This window comes from Watersipora subatra, chromosome 11, assembly GCF_963576615.1.
Source record: "Watersipora subatra chromosome 11, tzWatSuba1.1, whole genome shotgun sequence".
Lineage (NCBI taxonomy): Eukaryota > Metazoa > Bryozoa > Gymnolaemata > Cheilostomatida > Watersiporidae > Watersipora > Watersipora subatra.
Window position 1 is genome coordinate 37,212,476 of NC_088718.1, and position 26,399 is coordinate 37,238,874.

General features: G+C 36.1%; 1 protein-coding gene across 1 annotated transcript in view; it reads left to right on the forward strand.

Annotated features, from left to right (window-relative positions):
- The window catches only part of LOC137408032 (PR domain zinc finger protein 1-like), a 68,222-nt gene that overhangs the window by 22,167 nt on the left and 19,656 nt on the right, over positions 1-26,399 (forward strand). Inside the window, exons 4-6 of the mRNA XM_068094422.1 lie at positions 11,462-11,563; positions 20,893-21,012; positions 24,209-24,476. Coding sequence (XP_067950523.1) covers positions 11,462-11,563; positions 20,893-21,012; positions 24,209-24,476 — 490 coding nt within the window. The remainder of the gene's footprint in view (positions 1-11,461; positions 11,564-20,892; positions 21,013-24,208; positions 24,477-26,399) is intronic.

A 26,399-nucleotide genomic window follows, 5' to 3' on the forward strand; every position in this document is an offset into this window, starting at 1 on the left:
TACACTGAGTAGTGCTAACACTCTACACCGGAACCCAAGCATTTTCATTCATGTTTGTTTCATTAAGATAAGAGAGCATAACATCACTTTTTGTTGATTATTATTTTGTTAATTTTACTTTTATCATTCAAGTTTGTACATTTAATTGCTTATATGTTTTTTATATAAAAATTTACCCATTTTAATGGTTTATGTATTTATTTGAGATATTTACTGTTTTGAGCGTTGAAATGACTTTAAGGAATCACAATATATCCTTACAAAAGTCTTTGCTTCAACATACAATGGTCTTAGCATTGAAGAAGTTTTAGGATTATGTTACATTTGCAAGTAGAGTTTGACTGTAAACACTTACCATAGCCCTGGTTCCGAATCAGAGGCTTACAAGTTTCAGATATACATTCTTGAGCACCGCCCAATCCACCTCCACCCCTCATCAGTAGTCAGCTTTACTTTAGTGTGATATTGACTCCAAAAACTAAGATCAACACAGGTCCTGATTTCGGAGTTGCTCCCCTATGACCCATTAACTGTCTTCTGTGTTAATCACGATCTATTGATCCAATATTTGGTAATAATTGAGGACATTTTTGTACATTTGCTAATTTTCTACTTTTCATGTTAAAACACTTCGTTTCATCTCTATTTTGATTGCTGACAAGCATGTAAGAAACTCAACAAAGTTACAATTTAATCCTACCTTGCCTTGGCTGCTAAAGGAATTAAAATTCTTTTTTATGGTAGATTTTCCTATTATTTATGGCAAGTAGCAGAATTAAATAACACAAACTATAAACCTTCAGAAGAGACCGCTGAAGCTTTCTTCCTTATAAGGAATTGTTCTTATCAGCTTTTAACAAGATGTCATTGTAATGCGAGAATAAATCAAATTTTTTTATGGGTAGCTGTTGATGGAACGTACTGCAGGTTACTTTGGCCTGAATGTGCTGATTAAACTGACACCTACTGCTGGCCAGTATTAGACTACTGCCTACAGTATCATCACAGAAGACATAGAGCGGTACGGGGGCATAATATTACGCGGGTATTCAACCAACAATTACGCACACATCTGTGCTTACAAACGTGACGGAATATATTGCAATAAAGATCAACTGCCGACAAATGAAAAGGCTAGAAAGCTCCATCACCTAAAAGACATTGCCAATCAATCCATGACTAACACCTGATCGACCTTTTATAGTAGCAACATTTGTCCTTGACACATCAAATGCTTGATCTGTTTTATGCCCCTTCCTTGAAAAATTAATTTTGTATTAAGATGAACACGGACTGGTACGGACTGGTACGACACGGTTGACAGTGATAGATGACTCACTGGCATGTCAGACATACTTCTTGCTTTGCGATGTTGCAGCTGGTTTTTGCATGTTCAGGTCAATTATTCAGGATTCCTTACTATTTTTTCATTTTACGTACAAATCTAGAGAAGGCTGTGAATTTATTCACACGCTTTACTTGCCCTTTGAGTCTGCATACTTGGTAGATCAGCAACCATTATGCTATTTGAATAAAAACTGTTAAGGAAACATGAATTTCGACAATTTCGTTTCGATATGTGAATTTTATTACATAAAATGTGAAATTTCAGTAAATATTTGACTCCAAACTGGAAATACTTTCAAGTTTCCTAAAACATTGAAGTTTTAAAAACAAAACTAACAAGGTTGAAGTTAAAATTACACAAAAGACAAAATATATACAAATATAGAAATAAATAAATTTCATTTGTGTATCTCTATCGTTATATCTCCATGTATCATTCGACTGGTAGATTCTGAATGCCTTTTGAGTCCATGCTCTGTCCTACATGCCAGATGCAGTTCAGTTAAGATGCTACCCATTTAAGGTCTACCTTCAGGTCATGGATACAGCTTGAGGATTACTAGGTAGTACTTTTGTGTTTATGTAAAACTGTCTTAGCACATATTCGTGATGTGTAGTTTGACTAGAGGACGCAGATCGGGTTTGATCAGTGAGCGTTCAATATATTAAAATATTGATAGAAATACGAAAATCTCTATTTGTCGCAGTTATTCGGGGCTGATACGCCAGCTTCCTGAAACATAGAAAATTCATGATATAGTAACTAATAAAGTCGCTTTGTAGTGATCGTAAGCATTTTTCCCTTTTTCTTAGTTTCATTAGCTGATTTCGAGGATCTGGGATTTTAAGGGTTATCTTGAAGGGTGCCACAACACACGAGCACTTTGCACTTTTACACTTCATGGAACGGTATAGGAAAACACCGAACTGCAACAACGGCTATCACCGTGATCCTTGTGAAAGTATCTTACTAGGGGAGAATATGAGAGATATACCTGATTTAGTTTTTATTGATTTTATGTAATTTATTATTTAATATGAAGCTGTGAGAGCTAAACTGCTAAGTAGTGAGGAATAACTATATAGCCATAGACCAAAATCATGCCGGCAAATATCAGCAAAAATAAGATCAATAACATTTGAAAGATGATTCGTTAAAACAAAAAAAGCTGATCGAAGGAAGTCAGCCTGACCGATTGACCCAAACATGCAACAACCAGTTGTAACATCGCAAAGCAAGAAGTATGTCTGACATGCCAGTGAGTCATCTATCACTGTCAACCGTGTCGTACCAGTCCGTGTTCGTCTTAATACAAAATTATTTTTTCAAGGAGAGGGCATAAAACAGATCAAGCATTTGATGTGTCAAGGACAAATGTTGCTACTTTAAAAGGTTGATCAAGTGTTAGTCATGGACAGCGACTGTCTGCTGTGACTATACGTAGCTCAATGGCTCATCACTACTATCAGACTGTCATCTTGTATTGTTTGAGAGAATACCTAAGATATCTCGGTTATTTATAATTTGATCAGACAATGCTGATGAATTCGTTGATCATTCACTTGTACTGATTAGTTGGCAGATAAATCAATTTGATGGTAGACAGTTTAGGCCAGAACGTGAGTAAACGAATTGTTAAATATGTCTTCCTGATGCATCTATTGTATTGGACAGCTGGCCAATTCGTTTTTGCCTTTCAAGTCAAAAAATAATCGCTGCCAAAAACTAGTAGCTGTACTCTTACAGGTCTGCGCTGTTTACTTGTGTTTGTGAAATCGAATTCATCCAGACCTATGAACAATAGCTCACTATCTGATCTGTCAGCGCCACATTCCACACTCACTCGCTCACTCCTTGTAACACCTGGCAATGCGTCTTCCGTAGCGGCAGCGGGTCTACTCTATCTGCTATCTGATATAGGGATGGAGGAGCTTTGCAGCATCTGATATACCTTTGGCAGCATCCAAATCATTTTGGTTGATCAACGAAATATGATTGCTCTGGATAAGTGATGTATGAAGTATCAAGGTTGTATTAAGGTCATAAGATGTGATAAGCTATCAGGCTGTCCTGTAGTCATTGCACCTTCACCTCTGATCCAAGATTTTAATAATGGTTTGGCGGTGAGAATGGACTTTACTACATAATGTGATCCAACAGGGATGTCACTTTTGTTAAGAGCTGGCACACGTTGCGACAGCAGATAGTATTTTGCCAATTTGTCAACCAATTGATAGTTTGGACGCTCATGGAATATAAAATTAGCATGCTGTTCATCACAACCCTATCAAGCAGAAAGTGTTGGTATTTACAAAACTAGAACAGTAGGGTATGGATGTACTGTATTTCCTCCTACTACGTGGCTTCAAATATCAGCGCTTCGCTGTAAAGCAGGCTCACGGCCTCTCTTCTCTCTCAGGCTATTGCTGATTACCTGACTTTCTTCGTTGTTATTTAGTAACGAAATATTGTGTTTAAAAGTCACAGTCATTTCCTTATTTTGAAACGAAATTGAAGAGTCAGTAGTGTACATCAGTACAGTATATTTTATGTCACTATGTGACTACAGGGCATTGTCTTCACTGAGGGTGCCTTCATTTAGATACATAAAGCAATACACTGTCGGTTTCGTCTCTATGGCATGAATGTGGAGCACACGGTCGGTCTATTGATAGGAAATTATCCTAGCAACAGTTAGTTGATGTTATTGTATTACAAATAGAATATTTTACAAAAATAGCTCAAGTCTTCTTTTTAACTATTGTACAGAATATGGCCATAATGAACATCATCGCTTTTATCACATAAGGCTGGTTCACACTACATCGCTGTATCTTGGGGTTGATGCCAAAATACTTCGGTGATCATCGGTGATCATAATGTTCGCACTACCAAAAATACACTCGGTTGTTTGTTTCCATTTTCACTTTTTTTAATTTTCCCAACGAAACCTCGTTCTTGTCACATGCTCGAATCAAATACTAGTCCCGCAGCGATAATCACAATCGGAAATGTAGATCACGCTATCCGCGACACCAGTCATCATCGACGGAATGGTGCATATAATACTGGCCATCGTCGATGCTTGGCAAACTATCGGGAAGATTGACAGCTGTAAACTTTTCTGAGGCATCCGAGTTTTTTCGTCGATGCCATCTGGTCACAGTGCACATACTCGACGATGAACGCCGAAAGGGCAACGGCAGTATAGTGTGAACCAGCCTTTAGATAGTCTTATGCTGATTGGCTTGACAATATTTAGCACTGACTTAGCATTTTCGATTTTTGTCTCATTCATGCTTGTTCTCATTAATCTTTTACGGCTTTCAGTATTATATATACAATGTTCTGTACATGTATACCACATGTACAATGATATGTGCATGTACTTACATGTATAGTCATTGGCAAAGTTTAAAAAGCAATTCAAGTGTTCTAAAAGTATAAAATCGTTGCTCATACTTCAAAAAACTTTAATTTCAATTTCGCAGAAATTCCAATTTCATGGTCTGGAACATAACAGACAAAGTAGGATGGGTTACTGTACAAGTTTATTATGAAATTTAAAAATGACTATAGCAACCTACAAACTAGGCCGATATTAGGTCGATGTAATGTGATGACTCATCTTTTATTATGACTAGTGCACAGGAAGTGTCTACATTTTCATCGCTTCAGCGTACCATGGCGACTGAAAGAAGTGATAACCCAGTATTAAAAGCGCATTGTTTGGCAGCACATGTGACATGTAGAGATTATCCTTGAAATGGTATCTAAAAAGAATGCCTGTTAGTAGTGAACAAGGAAAGTATCTATAAATTCCTCCCCGATGAGCATATGGCAGGGATTCGGTTGTTCCTGCTGTACTTTTATTGTCATCAAGAATAGTAGATGATGTCAAAGTTTGCTTGTTTTACAACTTCTGGTGTAAGCTAAAAAAATAGAATTCATTGTCTACTGTCTACGGCAGCATTGTTCTCGTCTGCATAGTATTGTCTCCGTGTTTTCACAGGTGGGAGCTAATCTTATCGCTAATAGATACACCTGAATGTTACGCAAGCGGCTGGCCTGAGTTCTGTAGTTTCTGAAATGTTTTTAGGTCTGAGAAAGACAAAGCTATAAAAAATACTGCCAGTAAGTCCAGTGTTGCCCGGGGTTTCTTTTATCTTCAACACAAATTGCTATACCGCTTCCGTGACAACAATCCATGGATGCATTCGTTGAAGGGACTTCTCCATAGGTGGAGGAGCTTTTTTTAGGTTCCAATTCAATAGGTTGTCACGCATTTACATGGAGAAAGAAAATGCTAAGGTTGCCTTGCCAATCAAGCCATGCATTAAATTAAATAGTTTATTTAATTTAATTAATTAAATAATTTAATACTAATTACATAACTTAATAACATAATGCTTGCGTCGCATTAAATAAGCCTTTTTAGCATCGCAGCACATCGCTCTTATTATAGTAAAGGTTATTCTGCAAATAGACTGCCAATGGCAGTCGACTTGGTACAGTCAGTAAGGGGTCAATATGCGGAGCTGAATATAGCGACTTCGAGTCATAATTGCAATTTTTCATGTAGTAGGCTACTTTTATTACCGGCGATGTTATTCCTTCAGTTCGACCTTATCAAGCGAGATTACAAGAAGATCAGAGTTTTATAAATATATAGAAAATATATTGTATTTATTCTCATTTGCCCGTATTTGTGTACGTGCAAAATTGCTACATCCGCTGCACATACATTTACTCCTCTATGCACTTTATGCAAGTGCTATTATTGTTAACACACTTACTTACTTAGTATGTTATAGGAAAGTAGTTTATACCCACTGCTGAAATTTTATTTATTCATTGAAAAGTAGCCAAGACTGAATGACACCTCTTCAAGTCACCGTTCTTTTGAAGTAAAATCCTAAAACGTAAATGTTACCGGAAAGGATTATTTACGTTGTAGGAGCGCGTACGGTAGGCCTATATGTTGTTTGTTTAGTTGGAGCTAAATTCTGTTGTGTTGGCCAGAGATAGTCTTATTAAATCTCTGGAAGGAGGGTATTTCTCATTGTCATATATTGTCTACAAATGGTTTATGATAAATTTAAAAAAATATTTTTAGTTTTAAAAAGTATCAATTCAATCTAGAATGGCTATCATCTTATGAACTTAAAATAAAATAATGTATTTCACTTGACCTAAAAATAATACGAAATATGACTGACTGTTTTTTCCTGTTCATTTAGTAATCAGACACAATTTTTGGCACAACTTTTGATAGACTTTGAGTTTAAGCTATGAGAATGTCATTTAATCATAAAACCAATTCTACGTTGCGACTTACATCATACAATATAGTACAAACCTTTTTAAAAGTATGTTGAAACTTTTCAGGATAACGTTTGGGTCTTTTTTGTTTCTCCGCAAAGTATTCCTAAATTATATTCTTTCTTGTTTTATGTTTTTAATTATTGTTTTGACATCATGCGGAAATATCTGTCTATCCATCTCTAATATGGCATGTTATATATAGAAAAACTCGGAGCCAAATGGATGCCATCGGAATAATACACTAAATAATAGAATTATGAAATGGTTTTGTACTAAAAATATATTGTTGTAAGAGCTTCTATCAAAAAATTAATGCTTTTTTGTGGGATATACAACTCTATTTCAAATTTCAACTATTTTAAAATCACAGATAGCATACAATCTATAAATTTAAGTAGTATGTTAGATTTATTAATAGGTTTTAAGGTATTCATAATCATTCGCAATGTAGTTGGCGGAGCCTTCGGCATGCTTTGTCGCAACAGATTGTAGAGATTGAACCTAACAGATTATAAAATTATTTCTAGACAAAAAGTGATTTGGTTGAGATATTATGTCTGTGTTTAGAGTAGAGGTCAGAATTGAGACATTGACCAGTCATAGTAGGATTGTTTGTGGGAGCGCTTCGGTAGTGAATGCTTTTCTCAGCCGGCAGACAGCGGCTTATTCAATTAAATACACTTTACAGATAGACTAGAATAGTGTATTTTTCACAGCAAGACGGTCACAGTCGGGTGATTTAGTTCGATGTGTTTTTAATAAAAGTTTGCATCCTTTTTTAGACTACCGCTTCCTAAGAAGTTTTTCTGAGGCTGAAATGAATCTACTATAATAAGAGTTCATCTATAGCTACGGTTAGAGGTTAAGAAAAAATATTGCTTTCAATGGGATTTGAACTCACAACTTTTCGCCTGTAGACCAACACTATCACTTGCACCAACCAACCACCTTGCTGTATTTGAACTACTTGTGCTTTTACTTATTACATCCGATGATCTCATACAGTGCACTGGCATTCAGGGTACTATATTTTATAACTAATGCAATCATAGAGTTATGACTTTGGTAATAAGAAAAATGACGTTTTCACAAGTTTTCATTTTTCCATGCAAACCAATCTTTGACATATAAAAACCTACATGTATGTTTGATAGATTTTCAGTATATCTTAAAATTCTTTGATTTTAATTTTATTTCACCAGCTAATGACGACAGACGCAGTTAGGGCCATGAGGAACAGTAATAACGTGGAAATTAAAAATTGAAAAAAATTTGAAAAAAGTTCTCATGATAAAAGGATGTTCTAAATATAGAACAATCAAGTTTATGTCTAGTGTGTTAGGCGGTTTAAGTTTCTAGGGTGTAGCTATGAAGTGGATGGTTGGATGGATAGTTTGTTGATACCTTGAACAGCAGATTAAAAAATATCAAAAGTTTATCAAGCACAAGGGTCTTCATCAAGGAGTTGTAATTATCTGTATTAGGTATCGCTCTTCTAAGACAAAGTTTTTGTAGTCTTTCTAAAGTCATTGTTTTCCTGGTACATGCTAATATATCAACACTATTGGCCTTTGTTTGATTCAATTAATACAAAAATTGAGCCTTCTATAGAACTTTCTGTCACTGATTGACTTTGTAGAAGACCATCCACAAACATACGCTACTAACTCAAAAGTTCCTCAACGACCTCTTCATAAATTATCCATTCTATTTAGACAAATTGAATGTCACTTGTTTTTTGTTAAACACAGACTGCCTAAGCAGAAAGATAAACATATTTAACATTTAACTGTTTTATGACTGATTCCCGCTGCCAGAGTCAATTCCTACTGTCAGTCTCGACTCCTACTGTCAGAGCCGATTCCCACTGTTATTGTCGATTCCCACTGTCAGTGTCGATTCCCACTATCAGTGTTGATCCGTTGTCAGCGTCGATTCCCACTGTCAGCGTAGGTTACCCTTGTCCGTGTCGATTCCCACTGTCAGTGTCGATTCCTAATGTCAGTCTGTATTCCTACTGTCAGAGTCGATTCCCACTGTTATTGTCGATTCCCACTGTCAGTGTCGATTCCCACTGTCAGTGTCGATTCCCACTATCAGTGTTGCTTCCGTTGTCAGTGTCGATTCCCACGGCCAGCGTAGGTTCCCCTTGTCCGTGTCGATTCCCACTGTCAGTGTCGATTCTCACTACCAGTGTTGATTCCGTTGTCAGTGTCGATTCCCACTGTTAACATCGTTTCCCCTTGTCCGTGTCGATTCCCACTGTTATTGTCGATTCCCACTGTCAGTGTCGATTCCCACTATCAGTGTTGATTCCGTTGCCAGTGTCAAGTGAAAGCCTGTGCAATAACTTGTTCAAGTGGTTACATTGCGGCTGTCCATGTTCCAAGTATTATCTATCTTTTAAGAGATCTTTGTTAAATATAATATCACTGTAGTTGTCAGTTGATCTTCCCCTCCTCAAAAGTTAAGTCTATTTTAAGTAGACCATCTGTCAAGGTCGGTAGTGACCACAGATGACTCCGGTTTCGTGTGCCTGCGAATTTGGACCATATTTAATGCCTGGTAGCATTATGACTACCTTTTGCATATCAGGTCGATCCTTCCTTGGCAACTTTTATCCATGAGCAATATTTTATTGATAGGCTTTTTAAGTTCTGCCGATCTAACTTTTGCTGATCTTTGCTGGTGCGTGGTTGGTTCATGACTTTATCGACTTTTTAATGTATCAACATTTTATTAAAAAGATGTGGTCTTATGAACTCTGACACATTTACTTCTGCTCTGAATGAAAGGCATTAATGTCGAACAAAACCTTCATGTTTATATTAACTACGAAAAGTCTAAGATAACTTTACATTGGTCTATTTCTGCTATCATTATATGCTTTGCTCTGATTTAGATTCAAGTCAACGTTTTTGATTTTTCCTAAACTCTTTTGTACATTGTAGAACTTTTCTTACATCTCATTGCATCTTTTTTGATGAAATACGTGAAAAAACATTTGAGAATATTTTCGAAATCAAATATAATCAAATACAATATATATAGGAATATGAATATTTTAAGATCTGAAGAAAATCGTGGACTATATTGAATTTGTGTCCTTCAGGTGTCACTGAGTTTGTACTTAAAAAAGGTACTAGTTGATGATTTTCAATCATGAAGGGCTTTAAAAATATTTAAATTGGATTCACTATGAAATATGGTGCATCATTGGAACCAGTTTTGTTATGTAAGGGTCAGCGAATGTTTGCTTGTTCATACACCTCAAAGACAAGGGAATTAACACCTTCTAGGTATTGCTATTATTACCCTGTAGGTAGTTGTGGCAATTGTCTATGTAAATGTGTATAATTACTTCTTTTGTTTGGATGAATACCTGTTTCAAAAATGTTCTCTTTTCATATCGGGGAGTTGTCCTTTCAAACTTACTAGCAAGTTTTACTTTCTATCCACATACAGGCGTTGAATGTTTTCATTCAGACCAGCATCCAATTGATCTTTGTCTCTGTCAAGACTGTCGGTCAATGTTCAAGCTCTTCTCTATTATTTTTAATTTCTCGCAAGCTTTGACTTAGCTCTCTACATGTACGTCTGTTACTCGGCTTGGCAAAAAATGATTGTTTGTCAGTCGTGGCATGCCTGCTGTGTTACATAATACTTGGCTGACCTGCCGGAGTTGATAGAGCGGGTGTCTTGCTTGACCTCTTCGCTGCACTCAGCTAACCCTAGGGCTTTTTGTTATATAATAGCCAAGTATTTTGTTTTTGTGATTACATAACAACTATGCGCTTGTTAATGGATGGCATAGGAAATGGCTGTTTGTCTTTAGCATCTGACCAGATCAAAACAATTCATCTGCCAATCGGTAGATGTGAGTTACCCTGGCTGCCTTAGTCGCTGCCGATCTTGCTTGTGTTGACCGCTCATCGATGCAGTTTCTCAACAACCCGCCCTTACCTAGTAATCTAATAAGGTCAGAAGAAAGTTAGGTGAAAGTTCGTTTTGCTTGGAGTAGATAGTTTGTCTTTCATGCGTTTGCTGTTGTCCTCGTGTTACACCTCCATTTTAGTTGACGAAGTACCTTATATGTTTTATCACGAGTTCTAGCTGGACTCACTTTTATACACATATACTCTGTTTTATCTACTATGGTACTATGTAACATTATGTAGTACCTTGGCAGCCAAGTGTGCCGTAAGGGATCATCAGGTACACGAACAAAGAACTGAGAGTATCTGCACAAATATTCTGAAATCTGAAAAGTTGATTAGTTGGTGTGATTGCTAGAGTGTCAGTTTAGCAAGCATAAAGTTGTGAGTCCAAATTCTGAACAATGCAATCATTTTTCCCAACCTACAGCCACGGCTTCAGACAGACAGGCGCACTAGAACCGTGGTAGTCCGGTGCGTCGCTAGAGATCAAGTGTAATGATTAACTGCGCAATTATTCCAAAATGTGGCAACTGGTAATTCCAAAATTCCAACATGGTGCAACTGGTAGTGTTGGTCTGTCAGGCTGAAGGTCACGAGTTCGAATCTCACTACAAACAGTCTCTTTCCTAATCACTATGCGTGACTTTGGAGGGATACGGCTCTGATTATAGTAAAGATTTGAATTGTCCATGATTCTGCGTGTGTCACATAGCTTAGGTTATTTGGTTTCTAAAAAATCAAAAAATGTGTTCATGTGTGGACAATTCCAAACTATTGTTATTTCCTTTCAGCTATTTGCCTAACGTTACACAAAGTAATGTAAACGAACAAATCCTTGTATGTTTTGCAGCTGTCTGTATGGAGTCAGCAAGAAATCCCAGCTGCCACAAGGTTCGGTCCGGTCAAAGGAAGATATATTTCAGATGATGAGGCATTCGATTCTCCTTGGAAGGTGAGGAATATTTTTTTTAAATCGTAAATGCATCTGTAGACATCTAGCATATGTGCCTTGAAGAGTTGTTTCATCTTGAAATTATTGCTATATACCGTACTTTTTGGACTATTAGCCGCTACTTTTTCTGACGATTTGAGCCATGCGGCTTATATAAGGGTGCAGCTAATCTGTGGCTTTGTCTTTCATCGCTAGGGCGCATCAACCAGAATCTCTAATTAATCTCTGAGCGGTGAAAGAAAATACGAAACAATGCCTCACGGGTACTGTTCCGTTATGCACTAAGTTAAAAAGCGTCGATTAATACGAAATGGTGTCGTTAGGCACTGTTCCATTTTAAACAGCAAAGTTGCTGCCATGTTAAAAACCCGGGTTCTGCGGCCTATACAAAGGTGCGGCTTATGTATTGTTTTATCATTGTTTTTTTGGAAAATAAAGCAGATGTGGCTTGTATAGAGGTGCGGTTTATAGTCCGAAAAGTACGGTACTTACATTCAACCCTTTCGCTCGCGAAACGACATAAACGTCATTTATCAGTTCAGTGAGAAAACAACATAAGCATAGTTTTTGGTAGAAATTTGGAAAGACGTGGTCTAGTAACAATAAAAAGCATATGAGTGAGGTTAAGTTTAAAATATTGTCGTTAAGATATTTAGCTATCAATTATGATATGAAACGATTATCTAAAAGGCATTTATTTTTGCTACAAGCCAAACAAATACAAAATCGCGATTTCATTGCAAAAATGAAAAAACCAGTCGGCAATCGATTTGGCTTTTGTAACAAAAGAAAAAACTTTTATTTGATCCTGCAATGATCATTTGACTGATCATCACAATAATTCACATGATAGTAGCGATGTCAACTCTAAAAACTTAGAATATAAACAGAAAAGTCATGGTTATGGTAGCTCGGATGATGATAATGCTATATCCAATTGTGCTGTTGTTGTGAATACTAGAATTGCGCCTCATAATAGTAACTCCAATACAAGCAACACCTCTGCTACTAGCTCTAATATACCAGTTACTACTACCGAGTGATCAAAAAATGAAGCATCACACAGAGAAAATGAAAATAATGACACAGGCTTTTAATGTTTGGAAAAATGTTACTGACTTAGGTGATGAAAAGTCTTCATCGCTCTAAAAAATTTCCTCTCTCAAGATTCAACTTCACACCACTTGGTGATACTCCACCGTTAGAGTATTCTGATTATTTCTTCCTTCCTACTGAGCAAGATGGAAGTAATTTGTAGAAGCGTATAGTAGCAGAGTCTAACAAGTATTACAGGTATACACGTGCAAAGAATGGAGTGCTGCAACCAAGTCCAAACTTCATTTATGGTAAAGTGTTACAGTGGAGCGATGAAGGGCAATTGTTAGACTGTGTCTGAACAAGGGTGTGGAAAAAGCTCCAAACAAAGTGATTTACTTTAATAGAATGCATCACACCCAGAACCATCTAGTAAATATCAGCTCAAGCCATGTACGTTCGTAGAATACCAACTTTATTGAATTGTCAACAAAAAATTACACGATATCCGAACATTTTTAGAGACTTACCCAGCGGAAAGGTTTTTTTAATTGCTTGTTATTGCTTCAAAGACAAATTCTCTGTTTTTACAGAAGTTGTCAAACCTTCATATGATGCATTGTGTTGAATCGCAACTCCCAATTTTGCTTCCTATTTTCACAATTGTATATATTTATGCATTTAAAAGTTTTAACAAACGAAATCGATTATAAGTGTGACGATTTTTTAAATTTTGTATCCACAACGCTTTTGTTTTTTCTCTGCTTGTTTAAACTTGTGTGAGGGTGTTTAGGTTTACTAAACAATATGGTTCGCTGATTATAGCCGCCTGTTAGTACATTTTTGTAGATAGTGCTCAATATCTTTAGTGTGTGCTCGATCTCAATCATTGATTGATTGAATGCTGACTTGTTTGAGAATCATTTAGTTTTAGGGTAATAGTTTTAGCAGTCGTACGCATGAGGCTAGTAAGTAGCTAGTCTTATTGTTTTACTACAACGGCAGCCTTTTGCATATAAGAGTTGAGAGCAGAGCAGCGAGCTGGGTGATACTGTCATTCACTATGTTTCCATGATAAGTGGAGTTGTGTGCACTTGGAGCTGCTGTGCGATATGTGTTTTGATATACATTCGCATGTTGTTGATAAACACAGGCGCTTTGTTAGAATGATAAGGAATTCTCTGCGAGAGGTCATAGCGGCACATTCCTGTCACGCGTAGCAGCATGCTTTTGAAATATTAAAAGTATAAAAATGTTTAAAATGGATTCACTTGTGGGGCAATGTTTCATATGTTCCATCTCCATCTTTTGCAAGCGTGAGACGTTTGATAAAAATTTGTGAGTAACGAAACTCACTTGTCTTGCAAGTGTTTGTTATTTCCTTCTTGACGATGATGCAAAGACTAACCGCATCGTGGAAACATGGTGTTCATAGTTGTGTTTGTACAGAGATAAATCGTTTCCTGAAATATCCCGCTGTTAATATGTTGCACGGGCAGGAAGTCGTGTATGAATTGTTATGAAAAAACACGTTTTTGGTTAAGCCATGTCTTCTGTAAACAAGGCTACTTTCTCCAATTAAAATTAACTTGAAAAATTAAGCCCAAATTAAATTAACTAAAACAACTATCTATTAAACAACAATATTTCTAGCCTACTCAAGTCTGTCGGGTATTTGAATTATTATTTGAATTACATGTAGGGGGTGATCAGCATTAGTTGAAGTTTGTTTTCTTCATTTGAGATTAATCTGACTTGAGACTTTTCATTGAAACTAGCAAAAAGATATTAAGTGGAATCTTTGCCTCTCGGATGAGACAATCAGGATCTGATAATTGTCTGGATGACTAATATGGCTACCTTGTCATACGGTTCATTGATGTATTTGATATCAGTCAACGTGCCAGCGTCACTGAACAAATAAAAGGGAACACCAAACAACAGGCGGATCTTTGATATTAAATATGTGGCCTGATTTTACTGTTTTTGCCAGCAGAGGCTGCGTTGGTGGTAGCCTGATTGTCATACTACACTCTGATCAAACTGGTTCCTAGGTGTAGTGGTAGGGTTAGTCGAGCTAGTAACCTTTGTCTTTAAGTCATGTAAATACTTTAAAGTGTTAAATTCAACCAATTTTAGTTTAATTCTTTGCTTTCACCTTCAATATGACACAGCGTGGTCAATATTCCTGTCTATAATATCTTGATATATTGCTTGCAGTAGAAAGTTTGTTCAATGAGCCTTTGTCTGGGACCAAAGTTTGGCCAATCTTTTGAAAGGTCAATGTTGCTAAAATGTGAGATTACAATAGTTTCTTATAGGTCTAATGCATTTCATGAGATCCACTCTTCTTCATCAACGCAATTGACCTCTTCTTCTAAACATCAATGAATGCTAAAAAATAATTGTAATGGCATAACCAGAGTCATGTGTAATTTAGATATGTATACTGTAAAGATCTGAAAATATGTATATATTTTATTTTTAAATTATGTCATTTATAAAATATATTGTTTCCCGAACTTTCATATTGTCAGATTTTTACTGCGCGATACTATGACTAGTTTTTCGCAATTGTCTGGTCAATTTTTTTCACAGATGACTTTTTACCTTAAGTAATATTTTTGTGACTGGATTGCTCTGAAAATTGTATCGATCCAATTTATATAGTCTTCTCTATACCTGGACATATTTCTAACAGTCTGCTAATGTGTCTATCATTTGTTGATCATATTTGAATTAAATCATATTTGCATGGAGTCAGATTTTTATAAAAAACATTTTCACCCAAACCATTGCAATTGGACTTTAAAACCAATTAATTGTTTCTATTAGTCAGTACAAGGTGAATACATGCAATTTATGATCTGTCAATAAAATTTTCAATATAATTGATTCATTTTTAGAAGGTTATTTGATTGGTTATTTCCAATACAATGACTTTTTAACAACACACTTTATGCATGAGACCATGTTTGAATACGATAAAGCCATTCTTTTGTTTTAACAGTAAAAATGAATGAGATTTTGGTACCAAATTAATCAGAATAAAATTTTACATCATTCGATGCCATAAAAGCGGAACAAAAAATGTGTTTCAGAGTGAGCGCTCACTCTTATTCAGTCCCTTCTCCAATCACCGTGACTAACAACTGAGTGTATTCCAAGTCATGCAAGTTAACACTATTACTCTAGCTTATAGTATAGTGTTATTGTTAAAAATATAATAATCACTTTCACTAGTACCATTGCTCAATAGATAATCATTGGAAGTCAATGGGTCTACAATCTGATAGCTGTAATGCATCTGACACAGCTGATCATCACGGGAAAAAATACTGAGAAAAAGGCAAACTACGCTCATGGTGAGCTTGTAAACATGTTTTTCATTGGTTTAACACAGAAAGCAGGCAGATAAGTGTTTTCTTTTATTTAAATATATAAATGATAGGCTAATTAATTACTTCTTATTAATCAGAAACGTTTGGTACGGAGCATACTGAAGCCACACCGCCACTGCTGTGCCAAGTTGGACTACACGGCTCGTGGTAAACAATGAATTAAAGTTTAGCCAATATTTTATTTGTATCAAAGAGCATACATCTTGTAGTCTATATGAATACAAACACTGGACTTACATGTAATAGAAAGGCTGATACACACTAATTATAACTCTTCCATTCCTACACCCTACCTTAATGTGGCTGTACAACTGGAAGAGCACAACTCCTAATAAGTATCTTTAGACTTGTCTAATAAAAGAGGATATGTGCTTATGACAGCTCACAGCAGCCTCTACTCTCACTAACTGAAAGAAATACAAGTTGAGTTATTTCAATGAATGCCTAATATGATTGGTGACCGGATTTTTGTATGCAGGATGAAATGTTTGTCTCAAGGATTATTAAAGGTACATTATATCTCTAAAAGTATTTGTATGGCATATAGGGTGTATTTCGTATGTAGGATGAATATGTTAAATGTACCATCAACTTATTACCTTGCCATTCATGATGTCGAAAAATGATGAAGTAATTGAAATTTTTATCAAATATCTAACAATTTCGTGTAAAATATTTGATTGTCAGTTTTGCATTGGCAGTTGTAAACTATCTGACTTGGAAAGTGGCAATGGGTTCAATGCGCGCTTTCATTTACAGGAGGGAACAACTGCAAATATATTTTTATATTTAGCTGTTTTAATTATCAATTTAATTGATAGAGAAGGGCTTAAACCCGCCTTATGTTCCAGTAACTAAAATCTGGTAGAGCGATCGATAAAGATGGTTTTGGTGTTCTCTGAGTTTGTTTTGGTGTTTCACTTCAGACAGATCTTCCAAAAAATTTAGTAGATTTAGAAAATTGGTTCTAGTCAATTGTAAAGCTGTGATATTTGTCAATTGGTTCTTGTCACTTCCCAGAGTCGACCCGTTTCTAATACAATCCATGATGTCTCATTGTATGTGTTGATGTAACAAGTCACAACAAATGTCACAGTTGGTATCACGGACGGATGACTGGTGTATTCGCAAACTATCGACTATACTGATCGCTTTGCGATGCAATTAGGACAATAATACAATTAGGTTGATCGCTCAGGCCGACTTGGTTTCATGAGCAATATTTTTCATAGGACTGATTTCCATAATCATATTGATTGAAATTTCGTCGATCTTTACTGGTATTTTTGTATCTATTTTCTGTATCAATCTTTTCTAGATAAACTTTGTGTCACGAATAGCGACCTATTAATGCAAGGTTTGTAACGGAGTGTATTTATCTTTGATCTATCAGTTTGCCAGGCAAACTATCTAATGCTCAGTTCACACAAATCTCATATGAAACAAAACATTCATTTCGTCTGCGCAGTCAAGCCATACGTAAATATCTCTGGTTGTTTCATCCAACTGACTGACTCAGTCAACGATGAAGTAAGCTATATTTTTCGTAAGACTGAACATCATTACTTTTTCGGGAACACTGGCTTATTGCAATGATCTAGCTTCATCCAATAGGGAGGTATCAAAAGATATAATAACGAATCATATCGATTCTCTTCCTTAATGATTTTATGAAACCCAACATCGCTTGATGACCATGGAACCTTTAAGAATCTACTATTTTCGCCTAAATGATTTTTGGTTACAAACATCCGCCTTAGGTTTCTTCGTAGATTCGTGTTCCCGTTTACCATGCCAAACTTAAGCATTTGAATTAATCTGAAAAATTGTTTAACCTTGTATTAAATATTTCAGAGAATATGTTTTAATGCTTTTTTATTATCAGAAACTAATTAGAAATGTGTGTGCAATAGAGCTTTTCGTTCTCGCATCATTCCTTGCATCTTCTTAGGAAAGGCCAAGCTGTCAGAAGATTTCTATTGTAACGCTTCGGTTAGCCAGCCATAAACTATTGTATTACATTCGTATGGTCTCTGAAACTCATTGTCTTTGATCTTTAGCAATTAACAGCCAATGACTTGCTACGCTGTTCGATTAAGAATCGCAATTGATTGTCTAACGGCAATCCTCATTGGGCTGGAAACTGCGGGTTGGCCTTAGCCCCTCCCTCCTCAACGCGCTCGGCTGCGAATGAAAGAGTGAGTGTTGAAATGACACGAAACATCAACCATTGTCTCCTCTGACGACTGATTTTGGGCCCCTTTTATTGTCTTTCAGTGTTTTTCCCACTCAGCTTATCAGACTGTGTCTTTGAAATGGAATAACAAGTGATTGTATAGCCTGATGGTTCTCTCCGCGCTCTCCGTGCCTCTTATCTGATGGTGCCAGTGTTTATGGCATTCACTGAGAGGTGCTTGGTTTTTATTAGTCATTACTGATTATGATGCATGAAAGTTGTCATATATACATGAGTCTGAAATACAAGTATCCTCTTTTATCTTATGCGCTCCGCAACTGCCCCTACTGCCTTACTGGCTCCTCTTAAATTCCGGAAGTTACCATCTTGTTTTTGCTCAGCCATGCCATTTAGATGTAGAATTTTACTCTGATTAATTTCTTGCATGGATGCAGATGTGACGTGTTCTCATTTTAAACTTTGGTATTATAGCAATCGCTCACTCTACGCAATCAATCGGGACTGTTGTCTCTCATGATAACTGAGAATCTGTCAAACAAAAGCTAATTTCAGTCACATTTCAATTCACTTCCAATAATCGTAAGCATTTTTCCCATTTTCATAGGTTCACTAGACAATTTTCAGGTCGTGGGCGTTTAAGAAGCATCATGAAGGGGTTCACAAGCGTGTTGCACTTTTGTGCTTCCCCAAACGTAATAAAAGATAGCTAACTGTGGCAGCTGCTAGCTCACGGAGGGATCTCACTGGGTCAGGGTGTGAGAGAGAGATGTGTATTTTATTTTCTTTCTGTTTATTTCCGTTACTTTTTATTTACTGTTATTTACCTCACAATGTACTAAAAGGTGAGCCGTGAGGTATTACTGTAGGCAATATATAAAAATCGCTAGAATGCAACCAAGTTATTATTTAATGACACTACATAATGCCAGTAAGATAAAGAGCAAAATTGAAATTAATAATTCTAAATAATAAGGTTTTGTTCGATCATTTCACGCTCAATTTGATTCCAATCAAAACTTTTATTCATGTATTAACAAGAAAAAGAAGATAACTCCTAGTACAAGTATGCCCAGCGACCACAGTAATCTGCTGCCTTAACTAGCTATTTTTAGATATCACCTATCATTGACAAAGTTGACAAACATCAAGCACAGACATAACACAAGTACTATCTATATGCGTAGCTATTCATTTATACACTATGCTTTACATCAAGTCAGCAATGTTGGCACATGTTTGGAAAAATACAGTATCATGTGTCTAATGCAAATCGAAGTTTATATGTAAACATAATCCTAATGCACTAATTTCATTGGTCAATATATCTGCGGTGTTGTTATTGCAAGATACATGGGCACATATCATGTTTGGTGTAACAATCAGGAGCGATTTTTTGCAGTTCTTAGTAATGCTACCATAAATGTGGCCCCATGCAGCCAAACTTTGAAGGAGAGATGATAATGAAATTTTTTTAATTGTAAAAAGTGAAAACTTTTTTATATATATATATATAGGCCTATATGCTGAAATTAAATTTCCCTTATTTTGCTTGATCATATATTCAATTTCTGCCAATTTGTTCAGATTTCAAAGCTGTTGGTGTAGTAGGTCACATAGTGACAAGTAAAAAAATCACACTTTCAATTTTTAGATTTGTTAAAAAGTAAAACTGGGATACTGTATCCCTTTCTGCTGAATAAAATATTAAACTATAAATAGTTTATTGCTTACAAGCTGTGCTAGTTTTTAAATTGTTGCACAGGCTTTGTAACTATTTCAACAAGTCATAATTAACCAGAATGATAGACCGGTATGTAAGTGATAGAGCCCTTGAAGGTGGTGTTGGTACTAACACTCCATTGGTTATCATATGGTGACCTATTTTTAGAGTTGAAGTAGGTATGTGGGTCAACTGATAAGAACATTATCTTGTTGCTCTGCGCTAAACTGAAGTACAGTCAAACCTTTACAAATGAAATTGTTATTAGCCGAGTTCTGATTCGCATGTTAAAGCTGTTTCATATAGGAGCAAATATTCCCATAAGAATCCGCTCTAATTCGTTCAATTCGTTTCACGCTGAAAACCTTCTATAACTCTCAATAAATATTACGGGTAACAGAACATAGCATTAAAACAAATACATTATATAGAACGATGTAAAAACTGAATGTGAAAGAACCAATTTATTTATATTTGCAATCTAAGATCATAAATTAATAATCAACAGAAAAAGGTTTTTGTATGCACTTTTCTTTAGTGGCACTTCAATGTAAGCATAGCCTCAGGAATGCGTGAGTTTGCCGATGAAATGTGGGATAGAGATGCCCTCCCCAATTCACTCTAACTGTGGTAGAGTTTAAATTAGTTTGGTTCATGTATTTTTTTATAATTTTTCAGACTCAACCTTTTAGTTTTAGCTGTCAGAGTCTCTTTAAGTTTACTGTCAAAACTGCAACCTTGTGAGAAACTTTACATGTCGTTAATCGAAAATCGCTTTTTGTTGCGTGGTCAATTTTTTCCTAGAATTTGCATCGTATATTTACAAATTTGTCTATTTTTGTGATCGTGAAGAGAGGTTTGAATGTATGTTGGAAATTCTACATTGTGGTTCATATTTCTAAGCAATAGTTTTTGTTGCGGCTTTTGAGGTGGCTAGATTCGTGCGTTTAGTATCATTCGCTTCGTTGTGCTGCAGGTTGTTCATGGAGGAGAGGTGGACCACAGGCTCGACACCTCAGATGCAAAAGAGGGCAATTGGACTCACTTTCTGCGTAAAGCGAGCCAAGAAGAACAAGTTAACCTCGTCGCTTTTCAGGTGAGCGAATTTTTCAAATCTTACATGTACATGGGTTACTTCATCAGACGAATAGAGTGGTTTATAAAAAACAGTGATTTTTTTATAAAGTGCATTATATATTATGCAGATAGTTTTACAAGAAGTATCAACAAGCAAACGGCATGCACATGGATGGGATTTTCACATGTGACACATGTTTCACATGTGACACATAAAAACTTATACCCTGCATTGCTTATGCTTTTCGGTCTGTATCAACATCACGCAAAAAACCTAAAATTTCATAAAAAATCTTTACTTTCGTGTTTTCCAAATTTACGCTTTTCTTTGGCGCATAAAGTTTTCTAGGAAATAGAGCAAACATGCTATAATCTCATAAACAACGTGGTTATTGGCTATTTGGTTTTGATTACCTTGACCATTAATCAACTGTGGAAAGTTATGTTTAAACATGTCTGTCACTTGTTATTAAAGTTTTAATTTATCTGCAGTTTTGATACTCAAAATTTATGCTCCAGTAGAAAGTTTATATCGTAGATAAGGCGATATAAAACTAATGAAAATCATTTATGTAGACACAGAGGTAGTTGTCAGCTATATTTTATACCTGATGTAAAATCGCAAATAATTAACCTAGTTATATAAAGGAGCATATAAAAACAGAAGTTATTTGATTCATTTCAGTACTATTACAGTGTTTTTAAAATTGGTTTTCTGCAATCATTTTTATAAAAAATTATTTTATTAATCATGGTAGGCATGAATTTTTAATATACCGAAGGTTTCTGGAGTTGTCAGCTCATCGTATTGTATATAATTATTTATTACATTCACGGTTTCCCATAGTGAATTTGCCAAGTGGTTTGTTGCATGTCAACTATAGCCTTCATTCTATGTGTACATAGCCTAGATATTTGTGATCAACTTGCTCTGAGATCAAATCTCTCTAATAGCCTTGGTTCTAAGCTAAATTACCTCCAAACAATAAACTCTTTAGGTTCTTACCTTAGGTTTTTCAGGTTCCTTTAGGTTTCACTACCAGGACGAGCATTTTATTCAAAAGACAACTATCATTGCTGGGTGACTGACTGTCTTTAATAAAGAGGCATGCTGATGGAAGCTGACGAAGCATATAATTATTATTATCGATAAAATACTAGCGGTTAATCTGGGAGTTGGGTATTTGAGAGGCTGGTTCTCAAGAACTAGTTTTGAAAGCAAATAAATTCGGAAACTCGGTGGAAGGCTTGAAGCATACGCCTATGAAGTAGGAGTGAAATTGACCAAACAATATGGAAACTGTTAGCGTTTATGCAGGCTAACGCTCACACATACAAAGACAGTATATTTATTAATATAGATATGGAATAGCTGTTACCTCATTTTTTATGAAAACAAATCATTTGATTGATCTAATGTATACATAGACAACAGAGGTTTCCCAAATAACGCATCTTTCTACACACAGCAATTTGGCCTAAAACTGGCGGTTTGAGATTTCAATACATATTCTGTAAGCTGCAGGTAATACCAGGTAAATTGCTTTTGTGAAAGTTCACTTTATTGTGTAGCTGCCAGTTTTTTTCAAAAGTGTGTTTACGACTAGTTATTTTTTTTGCTACTTGTAACAAAGCATTGGATCAATTTATTTTGTTGATTGTAATTATCCTCGAAATGTGGTTATAACTATGGTTTGAAAGATACTATTGAACAGTATTGAGATACCAATACGTCTCAATATAGTATTGAGATACCACATTGGTCCCGGAAGTCAACTTGCAGCTCTTGATGTTGCGTGGTGAATAAAACTGGATGGCGAGACGACTATCCGAGCTTCTGAAATCAAATTTTATGACAAGTAATAAAGTTATTAGGTGGCACAATAACAAGAATAGATCAAAGCACCTGCCCTGTGATATTGAAGTAGCTATGATCAATTATACAGGAATAGAGGGTAGATGGATGCCTGTCAATAGATAGCATTAGTTCTGGCCACAGGTCTGTCAATTGTCAACGCAATAGGTGAAATACTAGTTTTGTGAAAGTGAGTCGATGGAGTTGTCATTACATTGTTAGCATCTCACCTTATCTTGTGATAGACATGACTCTTTACTCTCTTCTCTCTCATCCTTTCTCCCTCCTCCGGACCCTTTCTTTCCCTCTCCCCTCTCTTTCCCCCTCTCTCTTTTTCTCACTTTCTCTCTCCCTCTTCACCTCTCTTTCCTCTTTCTCACTCCTCTCACCACTCACTGTCATTCGCTCTCTCTATTTCTCATTCTGTCTTTTCCTTACTTTTTATGTCCATCGCTCACTCTCTCTCTCCTTTCTTTTTCTCTTCTCCACTCCCTCCCTCTTTTTCTTTCCTGCTCATCCCATCTCTCATCCTCCCTCTATCTCACCATCTCTCACTCTCTTAACCTCCCTTCCCCCATCTTTCCTTCTCTTTTCTCTCCTTTTTTCGTTGTTGCTATTTTTATATTTTAATGCAGAGGAGTTTTCACTCATTTCCAGCTATTTTATGTATATATATATATATATATTTAAATGAGTCACCAGGTGTGACAGAATTTGCTCAACAAAAGATTAGAAGGTAGATAATAATATACCTATGGACTTGCATCAGGCCAGCAAGGACCGATAAGAACTTCGTAGACACATTTGTTGCGTTACATTTGCGAAGATCATTAATCTATTTGAGCAAATATTGTCCATTAAAGTCCACATTCACTTAACTTTTGTCGTAACTTTGGTTGTTTCTTGTTGCACAAGACACAGGAAAATTAGATAATTCAGGTAACAATGTTTTTAATAAAAATAAAAACCAAAATTAGTTAAAAGAACAAAAGAGGTTTGCACATTTTGATAAATGTGCAAACCTTACGTTACCGACCTTGACACAGTTCTGGATGGCTGCTACAGTTGCTACCTCAGCATTTATCAACTTTTAAAATGAGACGTCTATTGACCTAAATAAAATTAGATCAATATTATTAGGTATCAGTTTTCATAACTAGGTCGATCGTTCAACTGATCGATCTCACATTGTCCATGGTAACTATGAGTTCTTCGCAATTTGCATTAGTTTAGAAATTTCCAGTCATTTAAACGATTACAAAAACCTGGTTGTGGATTGATACAAAAACTTAGCTGTTAATTTTTCGTTTCTCACCTTTTTACGTGCCTTTTCTCAAAGCCTGCCCTTTCTTGGTTACAGTCTAACAAGCAGATATACCTCGTGACCATTGCACCAATCAGGCCTGACACCGAATTGCGGTATATCTATGAAACACCACCGCCTTCTCCGTGTACCGATTCTCTACCCAACCTAAAAATAGAGCGTCCTATTAGACAGCCGACATCTAGTGGCTATCATAGCCTTAGTTCTCCTATAGCTGAGAAAGGCTCAGCATCAGGCCTCCACTCAAGCGCTTCAGTGAACCAGGAAGTCGAGGACACTGCAGACAGTCGCCCTCTAAAAACAAGTAAGTCATCTGTCTTCTATCCGCTATATGCATTGAGTTATAACCATAGAGTTATCACAAAGTTTGAATGATGGAATTTGGTCACATCGAGTTATAATCGTAGAGTTATAATCACAGAGTTTGAATTATAGAATTTTGTCAGTTTATAAAATTTTAAATATTTTTTCATTCGCTTTCATCATTTCGGCATTTTCTTTTTTAAAAGAAACTTTTCTGTCTGCAGAGGTTCGTACTACGTGTGTCACATCAACACACGTAGAACGAATTGCGCAATAGCCAGATTATCCATCCAATAAAGTCATACAATGGTTATAAAAAAGAGATATATCTTGGTTTAGTTATCTAACAGTTGAGTTGCGCATTCGCCTACGTTACGTAATAGCCTACCTATTCTTCTTGGTTTTCCATACGTTTCTCTGGTAGTGGAGTTTTCATTGAGTTCCAATTTTGAAGTTATGCTGATGTTTACATGGACATGTAGGTACATCAAAGTTTTTTCATCTATAGTAGAACATGAGACAGCGGAACAAAGTAACAAGCTATTAGCATTCCTTGAATCATCATACCTCAAGCCCAGGCGATTGTTTGGGGCTTTACGGTACCCGCTCTTTCCAGTCAACCACTTGACAAGTTATGGAAAGTTATTGAGCATGAAATCAAACGATCTCTACTTAATCTGTTTGTTGACTGGCTCTTCGCTTCATCCACGCCTTATCTCCTGCAATTAACGGCTCTCTCTCGCATAATAGAATAGTCACCCATAAATGCAAAAAAGTGATAACATTTATTATTATGAGTCGTCGTAGCACTGCAGGGCGACGACGGCTTATCTGATTTAGCTATTCCACTCACTTATCTTCTGGGCTTGATAGAGCTAGTGTCACTTTGTCGGTGACACACAGTCGCGGGTACGCGAAGGTTCATCTCGTGTGTTTATATCAGGCAGGTAGAGATGCTGATAAAACATGTTTCTGGCTCCTCGACTGTTTTATGCGGATGAGCTCCTATCTGACAATCAGCCACGGAGAAAAAGTATTTTCATGCAAAACACTTCTCATGGCTAATCCAATATATTCCTTTATTATCTGCTAGTGTGAACGAGGGCTATATTCTGATAAATTTGACCTTTCAAATGAAATTCCAATTTATATGCACAAATTGCACACATTTACTAACACTGTAGCGAAAATCATGAATGTGACTTTTTCTTAGTAAAAGGATACTACTTTATAATTTTATATTCAAAATGTGATTTAATTCGCATTTCATTGCTAAAACTTTTTATCGGGTCAGCAACCTTATGTATCCAAATGATTGACCTTTGAACTCTAGTAGTGATTTCGACGATTGAGTTTAGTACCTTGTATCATTGAAATTGAGAGTTGTCATTCTGGTTATTTGATCAGAGTAATCCTTCAGTCAGTTTACGAATTACTCTACAGGGCTAACTTCTGCAATAAATACATTTTCATACCTGTAAAAATTGTGATCAGACATTAGGACTAAAGTAGATTAAAAAGACAATTAAATTAATCACATAGTGATTCAGATGAACCATATAGAAAATCACAGCTCCTTTTATCACAAGTTTTTTGAAAAGAAACAATTACTCAAAGAAAATTTTTGTCCAAGCCGATGAGACAATGTTTATGTTACTGTTTATGATTGCTGGCCTGTGTCGAATAAGACGCCGTGTTTGCTTTGTTGTGGGATTCCTGCTCTCTATATCAAAGAGAATGGAAACAGCTTATTGTTCGTTGAGACTTTCCTTTGCTGTCAACAAAGATAATCTCTGATCTCGGCAATCAGTGTTTGTAGACAGTTTGATATGGTTGTATATAGTTGCTACGCTTTTAGACGAGCTAAGAGTGGGATAAGATGATGACATAGCGTGTATGAAAGCGTCTGGATTACAGCAAAACA